Raw genomic sequence first — 17,308 nt, forward strand, 5'->3', positions numbered from 1 at the left:
ATAACGATATTACCACAAACCCAATGGCTTAAGCAATACACTTTTATTATCTCACATTTTCTGTGGACCAGGAATCTGTGTATGTATAGGTTATTTATTTAACCTCAGCCAGGGCTGGGTTCTTATCCAGAGTCTTTACTGGGGAAGAATTCACTTCCTCACACCCATGGTTGTTGGCAGCATTCAGTTCCTTGCTGTCATAGGACTGAAAACTTTAGTTTTTTTCTGGTTGTTTGCCAGAGGCCACCTCTGGAATGTATAATGTACAATTCACCAACTTGGTTGTTTCCTTCCTCTAAGTCAGCAAGGAAATGACTTTAGTAAGATGCTACAATATTATGTAACATAGGTATGTAGTCATATACATGTAATCATGTACATCCCATCATCTTTCCTGTCTTCTGTTGGTTGGAAGCAAGTCACAGGTCCGGCTCATACTCAAGGGAGGAGATAAGGACACAGGAGGTTATGGGAGCCACCTGAAGAGTCTGTCTGCCACAGTGGTCATAGGGGAATACTCACTGGCTGTCTTGGGGATATGCTATTGAATTAAGAATAGGAATAAAGACACTCATTTAATTTATATGAGTTTCAAAAGTATTTGACTGATGCTTCTCGTGGTCATTTCCATCTCTTATTTCTTAAAATTTATAACTTCTCTCAAAGTAATTTTTAAAAGGGAAAGGCTGAAGAAAAACAGTATAGTGCCACTTTCTGTCAAGTAGATTATACAGATTACTCTAACTTTTCATAACTAAATTTTTCAATAAGTGGCAGTTAGAAAGATTTCCTGTTCAATATAAGGATATGAAAGTGAGGTATACAGAGGACCTGTACTTGCTCAAGTTTATTAAGTGAAGATGAATATAAATGAGGCAAGTGTTTACAAATGCCATAGTACTAAAAGGTTTCCTCTGTGCTGAAGGACCAAATATCTAGAAATCAAAGGATAAAGCTGCAATCCACATTGAAATGTGGTTTAAAGTGAGTCAAGTCGGAATCATTGTCTTTCAACTCTCAGTCTAATGCCATTGACCTCTAGGTTTTGGAAAAGGAATACTTTGGGTACTTTGTCAGAATAAATAGTTGTAGAATACAAAATTAAATGAAAAAGATAATTCACAGCCTTTTAGATTTGAGATTTCTAGAGCAGTATAGAATTGCTCTATTAAGATAGTTTAATAAAAGCATCTTACTTTAAAATACATGCTCAAAAAGCATTTTAGGAATAGATTTTTGCAACATTAATATTCTTCATCAGAACTGTCTTAGGCTGTTTAGAAAGTCAATGCTTTAGTTGCTTTTTAAACAACTTTAAATGATTTTTTAAAGTACATATTCTAAATTTAAAAGTATTATGACATAATCACTCACTGGAAAAATATGAAATGATTATTTGAAGATTCCTTTTTAAAGTAAACTATTAGATTTATTTTGTTTTGTTTTCATGAGCAGTTGAATGTTATTAATTTTTTCAGGTAACATGATTATTTTGAAAAATTTGAAGTTTTATTTTTTCACTACTGCATTTCCTCATCCCCTTCCCTCACTTTGAAAAATCTTAGTTTGTTAGAGAATTTATGAGAAGTATGTCTACATGAAAACTCCATGAATAAATACGTTTAATTAGTGAACCTATGTGAACTAGATAATTGTTTTTATTGTAGACCTCCTAAGAAGTGGCAAACCTTGGTGGTTGAATGACACATCTGCTTTTCCTTCTTCACTACCAATTAATGGCATACATATCCACCAGAGACAGAAGAGATCAGTAAGCATTGAGCGGTTTGTGGAGACATTAGTAGTGGCAGACAAAATGATGGTGGGCTACCATGGCCGCAAAGACATTGAACATTACATTTTGAGTGTGATGAATATTGTAAGTTTGATCCCTCTATATAATTTTTAACTTAATAGTTTGTTGTGGTTTTTGACTAAGGTCATGGATTTTTATTGTGAAATAATGATTTTGAGAATTAACTCATCGAAAGAAAGAATCGATCTATTACTTTTTCAGTTCCATGGAAAATAAATTTAAAGGTGACCTTATTGTTCATTTAGATCAGCTCACCCTCTTAATTAATTACTATGTTGTAATTTACCTTTAGGAGACAATTTTTCGTGAAGTAGACTTGTATAACAAATCTTTTACCAAGGCATCTTGAGGGTAGAGTTCTAAGTGATATGGGATAAAAGAATCTTTTTATATAAGCAGTGGTTAAATGGATGAAAAATTGTTTTACCACTTTAAAAATAAAATCAAACAATCACCTTATGATTTTTGTCTGACTTTGTGTCTTTTCTTATTTTCTGGAGGTCAGGTTGCCAAACTTTACCGTGATTCCAGCCTAGGAAACGTTGTGAATATTATAGTGGCCCGTTTAATTGTTCTCACAGAAGATCAGGTAAGAATGAGTTAGTTTATAAACCTAAAGCTCTTAACAGACAGACTGTAGAATTATGTATTAAAGAATAATATATTTTATTATTGTTCCTCTTAGAAAGTTCTAGTTGACTATGACTTTCAGCTCTAAGCATTTAATATTTTAAGCAAATTTGAAAGAGTTTACAAGAATATACCTCTTATGTCATGTTAAAGCTATATGTATGTGTGTTAGCTATATGTTTCAGTATAAAGATGAGCATTTGCATGGCAGAACTTTTAACAGTCGTTTTGGTTGGTTTTGTAGGCTGATAATCACATATATTCACATTATCATTAAAGCTGGAACTGGAAAGAATGTCTGTTCAATAATACACTAAATTAATTCTAGGTCAAATATTACAGAGATAAAAATTGGCAAGAGGTTATTCCTAGAAACCACTACTTCTAATTATAGTCCCACTTTAGCCTTCAAAAGTTTTAACAACTGACCTTAGTAATTTGTTTGGAACATTTCTGGTATGCATGTTGTATTGCAGCCAAACTTGGAGATAAACCACCATGCAGACAAGTCCCTCGATAGCTTCTGTAAATGGCAGAAATCCATTCTCTCCCACCAAAGTGATGGAAACACCATTCCAGAAAATGGGATTGCCCACCACGATAATGCAGTTCTTATTACTAGGTATGGTTTGTTGCAAGTATTTTACCTTTGATTATTATGTTTGATATTGTAACTATATTTGGTTCTGTCTAGAGCCTCATTCAGGTTATGAGTATAGAGAAAGCAAAATGGTAATTTATTATTCACCACTGAGAAAAAATATACTGCAGTATTGTTGTGTTTGCATTAAATGAACCAAATAAGAGAAAAGATTTAGAGTTGACTTAGAAATTTAATATATATCTTTTCTTCTCCTAAGGTCTATTCATAAATTTTAACTGGAAGCACATATATGTTTTGTTAATTGAACAAAATACATGCTAAAAGCAAGATTGAAAAGTATGAGAAAAATCTGTTTTAAACATAAAAATGGGTCATCACTCTTGGTTATAAAATATATTAATTAGTCTTACCTCCAAATTGTTAAAATGGAGGAGGACATCAGTGGTTACTCAGTTAACTTAGATGAATGTTTATTTAATTTAAAATATTTTAAGAGATATAAAGAAGCATATTTACTATACTATATGTTGAATAGCTTTTCTCTCAGGCAAAATTATTACTTGATGATAACCCAGTGAATTCATATATTTCTTTCCTGTTTTATAAAACTGTATTCAGATCCATTTTCTCCTTATTCTCCAACAAAAATTCTGTGAAGTAGATATTCTTATTATTTTTCCCATGTAAGAAATGAGGAGACCAGTTCGAAATATTTAAGTGAAAGAGCAGGGCTCAAGCCCTGGTGATCCTGTCTTCTTTGATTATACTTTGCTGTCTGTCTTAATTTTTTAATACTCTAATCATGGTTGGTTAGAACCATGCTTAAATCATTTCAAGATTATTGTCTTTAGATCTCTTATTAGTATTTAAAAATGAAAACAAGTAATAACAAATAAACAAGCAAAACGGAAGTATTATTCTATCTTGGCTAAGTGGATTATTTCTTTTAATTTGCAAGGCAGTATTTAACATATGCGTCATCTGTGGTGTGCCCATTGACTCCACATTAGACTCTGTGGAGGGGGAGTATAAACTATACAGGATCAGAATCTTGAGATCCAGTAAGATAATGTGAATTTAGCTTTTTAAAAAATGTTCCTGTTAACTAAGTTGTAGAGTTAAAGTTTCTGAGTTCATTTATTTTTTTACAGTTACACTTATTTTAATTGACTTCATCTACCTCACATTGTAAACCAAAAAACTTTGATTATGATATGCTTGCTGAATAAAACCAACATTTTAAGGTTCTATATTCATATGTGTTGACACGTCAGTCTGATAAGTTCTGCAATTCCTCAGGTCTTGTGGTCTGGAATGGTTTCCAAATATATTTGAGGAGTTAAAAATATACTAGGAATTGTGCAAATATAGAAACTTTTGTGTAAAAATATATATGATATGATTAGTTTCAATGAAATTACTAGAGGAAAATATCTGTTATGTATGTTTAACAGAATGATCACAGATATTTGCATTGGCATCTGTACTTATATTTATAAAACTCTACCTCTCCGCAAAAAAGGCAATGCCCAGTGGGCTCTTGATACTTCATGTTTGTATTATTGTATCTGCATGGGATTTTTAACTTTTTTTTTTTTAAACCAATTTATTTATTTATTTGGCTGCCCTGCACCATGCTGCACAGTTTGCGGGATCTTAGTTCCCTGACCAGGGGTTGAACCCAGGCCCCCCTGCAGTGAAAGTGCCAAGTCCTAACCACTGGACTACCAGGGAATTCCCGGATTTTTAACTTTTGCATCAAATGACAGGAGTTATACTAAGAGTGCACATTTATAAGTATTTGAGTAGGGAAATACATCTGGGCAGTTAGCCACCCTTTCTTTGTACTGGCTACAGCATTCAACTGTCTGACTTGTTACTCTGAATTGGCCCAGATATTTTTCTGATCCTCTGCAGAGCTCTTCTTTGCTTCTGTAAGCTACTTTGATTGCCTGTTTGATGTCTGAGATTTGAACACAAAATTTTCTTTTGAAACTTTTCTCCTGATGTTCAGAAAGCACTAGAAATTATCTCAGGATTTAAAGAACAGTACTACAAAAACTTCATACCTCATATCATTTTAGATCAGTTATGTAATGGAGGTTAGAAAAAATGCCCTTTGGGACAGTATAGAATGCCTTTTTGAATTGTTATTGAAGTCTCAAATTAACTTTTAGCTTACTTAAAAGTCTACAATTATCTTTGAATTATTAGGGCCACAGAGTGACTTACCTAAATGAGATGACTATCTGAGTATTATCTCTAATATTTAAGTTTTTATTGGTTGGGGGTTTTACCAGTTCTTGACTCTCCCTTATATATTTTGGATTTGTGAAATTGAACATATGTTTAAATCACAGTGCAACTTTTAGTAAAAATAATTATGAGCATTCCATAGATAATTCTATATTAACTTTGAAAATTGCTTCATGTAACTCACTTATTAACATGTTCAGGGTTGTGACTCCACAATTTAGAGGTAAGATCATGATTTATGTTTGCTCGAAATGTCAGCTCACTAGGGAGAATATATAATGTGTTTATCAAGAATTCCAGAGAAAAATTGATGGATATGTTTATCTATACTAGGCCAAATTTTGTCCTAGGGATTTAAATGTTTTAAGCAGAAAACCATTTGGAACCTAGTTACTTAGGTAATCATAGTTACTTTTGAAAAAAAGTATAAAAGCTCAAAATGTTATCTCCTCTTAGCAAATGATATTTTATTGTTTTATTTTATTGATATAATTTTAAAACAAACTGCTGTACAAAGATATCAGATTACCATAACTAGACAGAAAGAAAATAAAGAAGATTTAAAAATAAAATTTTGTTGTTTTATTTTGTATCAAAAGTATTGAATTAACACAAAAGAGCATATTAAAAATGATTAACATATACATATATTTAAAATTTTTTATATACATTTATGTTTATTTTTATGTGTAAGTATATATGTATATATAATATATAGTGAAATCTGTTATATATCAGCTAGCTTTATCTAACCTTTTTTTAAAAAACTGAGGCTGGGAATTCCCTGGTGGTCCAGTGCTTAGGACTCTGTGCTTTCACTATGAGGGCCCGGGTTCAGTCCCTGGTCAGGGAACTAAGATCCCACAAGCTGTGAGGTGCCGACAAAAAAAATTAAAATTAAAACCAAAAAAAACCCTGAGGTATAATTGACAAACAAAATTGTGTATATTTAAAGTGTACAGTGTGATGATTTGATGTACATATACATTGTGAGCTGATTGCTATAATCAAGTTAATTAACATATCCATCTCATAGTTATCTTTTTTTTTCTTTTTTTGGATGAGAATGCTTAAGATCTACTCTCAACAAATTTCAAGTATACATATAGCATTATGTGTAGTCACCATGCTGTACCTTAGATCCTCAGAATTTATTCATTTTATAGCTAAAAGTTTGTGCCCTTTGACTAATGTCTCCCCATTTACTCTACCCCCCCCCCCCCCCCAACTCTGGGCAACTCCCATTCTATCCTTGGTTTCTATGAGTTCAACTTTTTTTTTTTTTAAAGAGTCCACATGTAACTGAGATCAAACAGTATTTATCTTTCTCTACCTGGCTTGTTTCACATAGCAAAATGCCCTACAGGTTTATCCACATTGTCACAGATGACAAGATTTCTTTCTTTTTTATGACTGACTAATATTCCAGTGTATATGTGTGTGTGTGTGTGTGTATTTCACCTTTTCTTTATCTGTTCATCTGTTAATGGTCACTTAGGTTGTCTCCATATCTTGACTATTGTGAATAATGCCCCAGTGAATGTGGAGTACAGATACCTCTTCAAGATACTAATTTACTAATTTCACTTCCTTTGGGTATATTCCCAGAAGTGGGCTGGGTCATATAGTAGTTCTATTTAAAATTTTTAGGGAACCTCTATACTGTCTTCCATAATGGCTGTACCAATTTACATTCCCACCAGCAGTGTACAAGCGTTCCCTTTTCTTCATATCCTCAATACATTTGTCATCTCTTATCTTTTTGATAATAGACATCCTAATAGGTTTGAAGTGATATCTCATTGTGGTTTTGATTTGCATTTCCCTGATGATTGGTGACGTTGAGCACCTTTTCATGTGCCTGTTGGCCATTTTTGTTACCTCTGGAAAAATGTCTGTTTAAATCCTTTGCCCATTTTTAAATTGGAATTTTTTGTTGTTGTTCTTGGGTTGTATAATTTTTATATATTTTAGGTATTAATCCCTTATCAAATATATGGTTTGCACATATTTTCTACCATTCCTTATACTGCCTTTTCATTTTGTTGATTGTTTCCTATACCATGCAGGAGCTTTTCAGTTTGATGTAGTCCCACTTGTTTATATTTGTTTTGTTGCCTGTGCTTTTGGTGTCATATTTAAAAAATAATTGCTTAGACCAATGTCAAGGAGGTTTTCATCTATGCTTTGTTCTAGGAGTTTTAGTTTCAGGTCCTACATTTAAGTTTTTAATCAATTTGAGTTTATTTTTGTGAGTTGTGTGATATAGGGTTCTGATTTCATTTTTTTGGCATATGGATATCCAGTTTTCCCAACATCATCTATTTCAGAGACTATCCTTTCCCCCCATTGTATGTTCTTGATGCCCTTGTCAAAGATTAGTTGGTCATATATGCATGGGTTTATTTTTGGGCTGTTGATTCTGTTCCACTGGTTTATGTATCTGATTTTATGCCAGTACCATACTATTTTGATTACTTTAGCTTTATAATATAGTTTGACATGAGGACGTGTGATGACACCAGCTCTGTTCTTCTTTCTCAAGATTGCTTTGTCTATTTGAGATCTTTTGTGGTTCCATATGAATTTTAGGATTTTTTTTCTATTTCTGTGAAAAATGTCATTGGAATTTTAATAGGAATTTCATTGCATCTGTAGATTGCTTTGGGTAGTATGGATATTTTAACAACATTAATTCTTCTAGTCCAAGAACAAGCAGTACCTTTCCATTTAGGTGTTTTGTCTTCAATTTTTTTCATCAATATCTTATAGTTTCCAGTATAGATCTTTCGCCTCTTGGTTAAATTTATACCTAAGTATTTAATTGTTTTTGATGCTATTGTAAATGGGATTGCTTTTAGATAGTTCATTGTTAGTGTATCAAAATGCAGCTGATTTTTGCATGTTGATTTTGTATGCTACAACTTTAGTAAATTCATTTATTAGTTCTAACAGTTTTTTGGTAGGGTTGTTAGGTTTTTTTTTGTATATAAGATTATGTCATCCGCAAACAGAGAATTTTACTTCTTCCTTTCTAATTTGGATACATTTTGTTTCCTTTTCTTGCCTAATTGCTCTGGCTAGGACTTCCAGTACTATGTTGAATAAAAGTGGAAAGAGTGGGCATCCTTGTCTTGTTCCTAATCTTAGAGGAAAAGCTTTTAGACTTTTAACATTGAGTATAATGTTAGCTGTGGGCTCGTCATATATGGCCTTTGTTTTGTTGAGGTGTATTCCATCTATTCCTGATTTGTTGAGTTTTTATTATGAACAGCTGTTGAGTTTTGTCAAATGCTTTTTCTGCAGCTATTGAGATGATCATATGATTTTTATCCTTTATTCTGTTCATGTGGTGTATCACATTTTTTGAATTGTGAATGTAGAACCATCCTTGCATCCTAGGGATGAATCCTACTTCATTGTGTATGATCCTTTCAAAACTCTGCTGCATTTGGTTTGCTAGTATTTTGTTTAGGACTTTTGCATCTATGTTCACCAGAGATATTGGCCTGTAATTTTGTTTCTTGTAGTATCCTTATTTGGCTTTGGTATCAGAGTAATGCTGGCCTCTTAAAATGACTTTGGAAATGTTCATTTCTCTTCAATATTTGGGAAGAGTTTAAGAAGGATTGGTATTATTCCTCTTTAAATGTTCTGTAGACGTCACCAGTGAAGCCATCTAGTACTGGACTTCCTTTATTGGGAGATTTTTGATTACTGATTTAATCTCCTTACTCATCATAGATCTATGTATTTTTTTTATTTCTTCATGATTCAGTTGATAGGTTGTATCTTTCTAATAGTTTATCCATTTCTTCTAGGTTATCCAATTTGTTGGTATATAATTCTTGGCTGTAGCCTCTTATGATCCTTTGTATTTATGTGGTATCAGTTTTAATGTCTCCTCTTTCATTACTCATTTTACTTATTTCAGTCTTCTCTCTTTTTTTCTTAGTTTAGCTAAAGGTTTGTCAATTTTGTTTATTTTTTTTGGGAAAACCAGCTCTTAGTTTTCTTGATCTTTTCTATTGGTTTTCTAACCTCTATTTCATTTATTTCTGTTCTGACCTTTGTTATTTCCTTCCTTCCACTAACTTTGGGCTTAGTTTGTTCTTCTTTTTCTATTTTCTGTAAGTTGTAAAGTTAGGTTGTTTGTCTGAGATATTTCCTTTTTCTAATATAGTCATTTATTGCTGTAAACTTCCCTCATAGATATACTTTTGCTGAATCCCATGAGTTTTGGTACATTGTTTTCCCATTTTTGTTTGTGTCAAGATAGTTTTTGATTATTCTTTTGATTTCTTCTTTGGTACATTGTTGGTTCAGCAGTGTGTGTTTTTAAATTTCCATGTATTTCCTGCTTTTTTCCTGTTGTTGGTTTCTAGTTTCATACCATTGTGTTCATGATTTTAATCTCAAATTTGTTGACAATTGTTTTGTGACCTATTATATGATCTAGCCTGGAGAATGTTCCTGATGTGCTGGAGAAGAATGTGTATTCTGCTTCTGTTGCATGCAGTGCTCTGTACATGTCTGTTATGTCTGTTTGGTCTAAAATATAGTTCAAGTCCAACATTTTCTTATTGATTTTCTGTCTGAGTGATCTGTATGTCCATTGTTGAAAGTGAGGTATTGAAGTTCCCTACTGTTATTGTATTGCTGCCTATTTCTGCCTTCTGATCTTCTGATATTTGCTTAATATGTTAAGGTGCTCTGATTTTGGAGTACATATATATTTACAATTGTTGTATACTCTTGATGAATTGATCCCTTTATCATTATATCATGACCTTCTTCATCTCTTTTGCAGCTTTTGACTTAAAGTCTATTTTGTCTGATATGAGTTTAGCTACCCCTTTTCTATTTTGGTTTCCAATTGCATGAAATATCTTTTATATGTTTTTCAATCCCTTCACTTTCAGTCTATATGTATCCTTAAAGCTGAAGCATTTCTAGCTCTGGAGAAGGCCCAGCAGTGTAGTCTTCATGCAGCTTCATCAGCTGAGGTTAGCATTGATGAAGATTGCAGGGGTCCCCAATGGCCAAGGCTGCTTTTGTCTGCAGCAGCAGCAAAGGCTGCTGGAGACCATCTGATCTCTTTTTCTCACATAGGTCATGGTGCAGGGGATTTCTCTTGGTGCTGGGTCCAGCTTGGAAGAGCTTACACCAGTGCTGGTGTCTGATGTGTGGGCACCTGTGGAGCAGTCATGGAGCTGGGGACTGGAGTGCTAGTGCTTGCAGAGTGACAGCAGCTCTTGGGTTGGTGTGCTGGCTGTACCACAGCAGCAATGATGTATGAGTTGCAAGTATGTGTGAAGTGGCCATGAAGACGGAGTCTGAAGCATGAGTACATAGAGAGCAACAGTGGCACTTGGGTCCAGGCGCTGGCTAGCTTAAAGTGTGTGGAACAGAGACAGGGGTGGAGTCTGGAGCATGGACGCCACAGAGTGGCCCTAGATTGGGGCTCTGGAGTGTGGGAACAGGTGGAGCAGCTATGACTCTGGAGTCTGGGATGTGCTCAGGGTTGGGGAGTGCTGGAAGTTCTTTGCCTAGGCCAGCACAACAGCAGCTCCTTCTTGGGGTGGACACAGTGACATCTCCTTCCCCAGAATCTGTGGCAGCAATAGCTTTTGGCCACCTTGGTGGTAAAAACTGCTGGTATCCTCTGGAGCAGGCTGCTGGGGCTTGTGAAAACCAGCATTACAGTGTCTTTCACTGTGAAAGCTTTGGCGAGTCCACAGCTGTTGTCAAGCCTCTTGAGGCTTGTGGCTGATAGTTCCCACCCTTCCTCTTTGTTCCTAGTTGCCTAATTTAGACACCTCCACTAAGCTGATCTCCCCAGTGATCCTTTCTATGCAGTTATTCTCCATTTTTTGCCCTACTATGTTACTGTAGGTTCTTAATTGTACTGTTGAGCTGTCCCAGGGCTACTTTCATTTGTGGATTGCTATCTAATTTTTGTTTTCTGTTGGGTGATGAAGGTTGATATCTTCTACTTTACCACCTTGCTGACATCGCTCTCCTAGCTTTATTAAATCTTAACATTTTTGCCACATCATAGAGCAATTTCATGTCACTTTCTAAAGTGATATACTTTTTAAAAAATAAAATTATTTATTTATTTTGGCTACGTTGGGTCTCCGTTGCTGCATGCCTGCTTTCTCTAGTTGCGTTGAGCGGGGGCTACTCTTTGTTACAGTGTGCAGGCTTCTCACTGCAGTAGCTTCTCTCATTGTGGAACACAGGCTCTAGGCACGCGGGCTTCAGTAGTTGTGGCACGTGGGCTTTAATAGTTGTGGCTTGCGGGCTCTAGAGCATAAGCTCAGTAGTTGTGGCACATGGGCTTAGTTGCTCCACGGCATGTGGAATCTTCCTGGCCCAGGGCTTGAACCCGTGTCCCCTGCATTTGCAGGCAGATTCTTAACCACTCCACCACCAGGGAAGCCCTAAAGTGATACACTTTAGAAACAATGGTTACTTCTCTATAGTGTATCAACTATACCTGACATTTTAGTTCTGAATACCAGAGTTAGTGCTATAATGTATACATTTGTCGAAATATGACCATATAATGCTTTATTGAATAATGGTGCTTTATTGAAACTGATCTTCCATTTTTGTGATCTGTTTTTAGTTAAAATATCAGTAGTAGTAACTTACATTACTTGTTTCTAGAGTCTAGATCTATTAGGATTATCTGACAATTATTAGTGCTCATCTAAATCAACTTGACATTTATTAACTTTTAAAATAATGGACAATGACACTCTATAATTAGGTCAAGAAATGATTAATAGTTTGTACTTGATACTCTAGAAACAGAATTTAAGAAGATAAAACAGAACTTAAATTCTGTAATCTACTTTTTGTCTCTATAGCTTTCCTTATTTTTAGACTTTTTGTATGAATGGAATCATACAATATACAGTCTTTTGTGACTGGCTTCTTTTACTTTGCATAGTGTTTTCAAGATTCATCCATGTTGTAGAACATACAAGGACGTCTTTCCTCTTATTAGCCTAAATTCTTGAAAATTCAAGATAAGATCTTTTAAGAGTGTCTCTGTTAATAGGCTATTCTTCAAAAAATGTGCTTTCTTTTCAATTTTTCATTAATGAAATGCATAGGACATATAAATGCAACTCAAAGTACAGATGCAAAAATTGCACACCTAGTGACAGACATAATTTAGTCTTTAATTAAAATGAACATATTTATCCTCTTACGGGATCATGAGTATTTGCTTTGATGCTGCTAGATTTTAACGGGATTAGAATTTCCAAAGTCAACTAATGTTTTCAGGTAGGAAATTAAAAATAGCTATAAAAATCGTTTCTTGCTAAAACTTGGCCTGTAATGTGTGGATTTAAACAAGTTTAAAAAAAATTTTTAAAGAATATTTCAGAGTTATATACTGACTTTATGATTATATATTACAAACAGAGGAAAAGGAAATTAAATGTGGTACCTTAATATTTATTTGATATTCATTTATGGATTTTTTTTAATCCTTAAGGAAATGCCAGTTAAATTTTTTATGAAGTATTACTGAGCTTTTAAGAATATGCTGGGTTGACAGGCAGCAAGGGAATCTTGAGATTGGGTTGTGGATGTATTGGTTTTGGTATTTGGACATTTTGACACATTTATTATTCTCTTGCCACTCTGGCTCTACCATTCTTACCTATCCCTACTGCCTATACCTTTCTTCCTCCTTTTTCAGGTTTTTCTTTCTTTCTTTCTTTCTTTCTTCCTTCATCCCTGGTTTGTTTGCTCCTTACACAGATGTGTTTATCTAGATTCAGCCTTCCATTCCAATCTGGGATTATGACATACTTCAGTGACCTTAATTTTTGTGCAGTCTGGGACACTTTAATAGTGAAAGAGGGTACCATTGGCAGTTTTGCCTAGATAATAGGCACAAACGAGGACCAGGTAAAACAGGATTATGGTCATCCCAGGCATTACATATGTTTGCTTGTTAAACTTTGATTTTAAAATGCAAGTAAGAAGATAACTGTTCCTTCAGTGCCTAAGGTTGACTAAATAACATGCAGTTTAGTAAATTATATTTGTACACATCTTGGCTAAAACTGTTCTTTTTTTGTAATGGGCATCATTAAGTAGTTAAATCAGAGAAGGATGTGTTGTAATCAACATAACTTTAATGAATAGTAAGTAAATATTTATGTTGTTTTTTATGGATGTATTTGCACAGTTGTTTATTATGTGCCAAATACTTGGTGCTTTTCAGAATTATATTTAATCATTTAAACCTCACAATAACTGCATGAGAGAGGTTCTATTATTATCTCTATTTTATAGATGAGGAAACTGAGGCATGAAGAAGTTAAATGTTTGGCAAGCTAACACATTAATTAGAAGACCCAGAATTTAAACCAGGTAGTCTGGCTCCAGAATCCTTTTAGAGAAATTATAAGGGTGTTCAACAAAAATTAATGCAGAGATACTTTACTAATATTGGTACCCATGGTAGACAGTCTTCTAAGATGGCCCCCAATGATCTTGCCTCCTGATGTTCAGGACTTTGTGTAATCCCCTCCTCTTGGGTTTGGGCTGGACCTTGTGAATTGACATCTTAATAATGAGAATTCTTCCTACCTACAGCCAAGGTATATCTCTCCATTTGTTTAGGTTTTTTTAAACTTCTCAGCAATTTTTGTGGTTTTCAGTGTTTTCACATCTCTTGTCCTTTTTTGATGTTATTATAAATGGTACTTAAAAAAATTAACTTATTAATTATCTGTCACGAGTATATAAAAATGCAGTTGATTTTGTATAACTGTGCTAAGTTTATTTATTACTTTAAGTAGCTTTTTAAAGATTCCAATGGCATTTTCTACAAAGATGATCTTGTTTTGGTTTTTTTTTTTTTTTTTTTTCGGTACGCGGGCCTTTCAATGTTGTGGCCTCTCCCGCTGCGGAGCACAGGCTCCGGACGCGCAGGCTCAGCGGCCATGGCTCACGGGCCCAGCGCTCCGTGGCATGTGGGATCCTCCCGGACCGGGGCACGAACCCGTGTCCCCTGCATCGGCAGGCGGACTCTCAACCACTGCACCACCAGGGAAGCCCAATGATCATGTTTTTTGAGATTAAAGATAGTTTTATTTCTTCCTTTTAATCATAAAAGACATTTCTTTCTTGCCTTATTTCACTGCTAGACCCTCTAGTACAATGTGGAATAAGGTGGCAATAGCAGGCATCAGTGTCTTGTTCCTGATCTTAGTGAGAAAACATTCCATCTTTCATCATTAAATGTGATGCTAGCTCTAGGGTTTTTGTAAATGCCCTTTATCAGGCTGACAAAGTTCCCTTCTATACCTAGTTTGCTGAGAATTTTTATCAAGAATGGATGTTGGATTTTGTCAAATGCTTTTTCTGCATCTATTGAGATGATCATATATATGGTTTTTCGTTTTTTAGTTTAATACAGTGAATTGCATTGACTGGTTTAGAATGTTATATCAACTTTGAATTTCTGAGATAAACCCAATTTGGTCATGATGTATTATTCTTTTAATATATTATTAGATATGATTTGCCAAAATTTTGTTTATAGTTTTTTGCATCTATACGTTCAGTAGTTTTTTTTTTTAATAATGTCTTTGTCTGGTTTTGGTATTAGGGGGGTAATGTTAACCTCACAGAATGAGTTAGAGAATATTTTCTCCTTTTCAGTCTTCTGGAAAAACTCACGTAGAGTTGGTATTACTTCACTATAAATGTTTTATAGAATTCACAAATGAAGCTATCTGGACCTGGAATTTTCTTTATGGGGTGATTTTTAACTACCAATTCAAGGTGTTTAGGAGATATAGGGCTATTAAGTGTATCTTATTCAGTGTGCTTTGGTAGTTTGTCTTTCAAGAATGTATTTCATCTAAATTGTAGAATGTATTGACAAAGTTGTTCATGATGGCTTCTTATTATCCTTTTAAATAGGTACCTGATAGGGAGGCACAGTAATAATTTGGAGATATTATTAACTGTATGTTAGGTACAAGCAGGTTTTGAGAAGACAAAGTATAGTGGAATCATAGAAGCAGTACCTAATTTTACATGAAAGTATAATATTTCTTCAGGGACCTGAAAGTTTAATAGGAATTTGGATAAGTAATAAGTGCTTGTTCAAGAAGGAAGCACTGCATGTGCAATGATATAAAATGTGAGAGAGAAAATTGGGGAAACTAAAAGTTCATTTGGGTAACTAAAGCACAGTATTTTTATGGTAGAAAATGTAGGTAAGGTTGGGGAGGTAGAAATTCATTCACTGATTCATTAATTCAAGCTATATTTATTAAGTTGATAATATGTCATGCTGCTGTGTATATAGTTGCCTTATTTATGAGTATTTAAATTGATTTCTTTTGTTTTTTAATTTATTTATTTATTTTATTTTTTAATTTTTTGGCTGTGTTGGGTCTTTGTTGCTGCTCAGGGGCTTTCCCTAGTTGCGGTGAGCAGGGGCTACTCTTCGTTGTGGTGCGCAGGCTTCTCATTGTGGTGGCTTCTCTTGTTGTGGAGCATGGGCTCTAGGCACGTGGGCTTCAGTAGTTGTGGCACACGGGCTCAGCAGTTGTGGCACATGGGCTTAGTTGCTCCATGGCATGTGGGATCTTCCCGGACCAGGGCTCGAACCCGTTGTCCCCTGCATTAGTAGGCAGATTCTTAATCACTGTGCCACCAGGGAAGTCTGTTTATTTTTTAATTATTAAAAACAATGGAATTCTCTTTGTACACAGGTACAAGTATGTCCATACTATGCAATGCTAATCCAGAGTATATGGACATGGAAAATTGTTCATGACATAAAATAAAGCAAGGCAACAAAGTTACAGAGTAATGCATAAAGCATTATTTCTTTTATTTTTAGAGAATCAACAAAACTAGTAAAAAAAATTTAGCTTTTATTTTATTTACATAGTGGATGTTATTGGAGAAATTTAAGCAGAAAAGTGACATGGACAAATTCAAAAAATGTCCCTGGAAGGGGTGTAAAGGATAGATGATTGTGTGTGTGTGTGTGTGTGTGTGTGTGTGTGTGTGATTAAGTGCTAATATATGCAAAGCAGTGAACAATGGGTAGAAAAAATTCAGTGCCTCTTTTCTCTCCTGTTCAGAGAGGCTTTTTAAGAACCATTTGAATTAGCATTTCACTTTCCTTTTTTTTCTTATCCCAAAGAATTAAATGCCAGCCAAAAATCTTTGAGTTCTTGTATTGGAAGATGAGGACTTCTTGATGAGTGAGGTAAAAGGGTAAAGGAGAAAGAGAAAAAGGAGATTTGGGGCTTAAAGAAGGGGGGAAAACTCCACTTGGAAACATTTATGATGAGTTCTTCCTCTTCTTTTGGTTAAATTTTCACACTGTATTCTTTTTGGACAATATTTACTAAATTGGCTTTATCTTTCTTACCCCACTCCCCCCAAATTTATCAAAAATCAGCATCCCTGTAAATGATATCTTTCTCATTTCATAAATTCTCAGCACCTTAATAATAAACCAATGTTAAAGAAATGTTGATAGAAATAATTCTGGAACATCCTTCTAGAATAAGAAAAAAGTAGTGTTTGTGTCTTTTACCGATTTCTCTCACAATCTCTTCTCAGCTTACATTTACTTTTACTGATGTCATTTATTTTCATGATTTTAAGTACCATCTATATGGTTAGGTACATCTATACAGGTTTTTTTAAACATCTTTATTGGAGTATAATTGCTTTACAATGGTGTATTAATTTCTGCTTTATAACAAAGTGAATCCACTATACATGTACATATATCCCCATATCTCCTCCCTCTTGCGTCTCCCTCCCACCCTCCCTATCCCACTCCTCTAGGTGGTCACAAAGCATCGAGCTGACCTCCCTGTGCTATGCGGCTGCTTCCCAGTAGCTATCTATTTTACATTTGGTCGTGTATGTATGTCAATGCTACTCTCTCTCTTCGCTTACCCTTCCCCCTCCCGGTGTCCTCAAGTCCA

The 17,308-nt window shown here is 34.6% G+C and overlaps 1 protein-coding gene across 1 annotated transcript in view; it reads left to right on the top strand.

Moving 5' to 3' along the window:
- ADAMTS6 (ADAM metallopeptidase with thrombospondin type 1 motif 6) overlaps positions 1-17,308 on the top strand; it is a gene marked incomplete at its 5' end in the record, with an annotated part of 267,294 nt that overhangs the window by 16,222 nt on the left and 233,764 nt on the right. Inside the window, 3 exons of the mRNA XM_079702297.1 lie at positions 1,668-1,879; positions 2,322-2,405; positions 2,923-3,068. Of these exons, the coding sequence (XP_079558423.1) occupies positions 1,668-1,879; positions 2,322-2,405; positions 2,923-3,068 (442 nt within the window). The remainder of the gene's footprint in view (positions 1-1,667; positions 1,880-2,321; positions 2,406-2,922; positions 3,069-17,308) is intronic.

This window comes from Hyperoodon ampullatus, assembly GCF_949752795.1.
Source record: "Hyperoodon ampullatus genome assembly, chromosome: 4".
NCBI lineage: Eukaryota > Metazoa > Chordata > Mammalia > Artiodactyla > Ziphiidae > Hyperoodon > Hyperoodon ampullatus.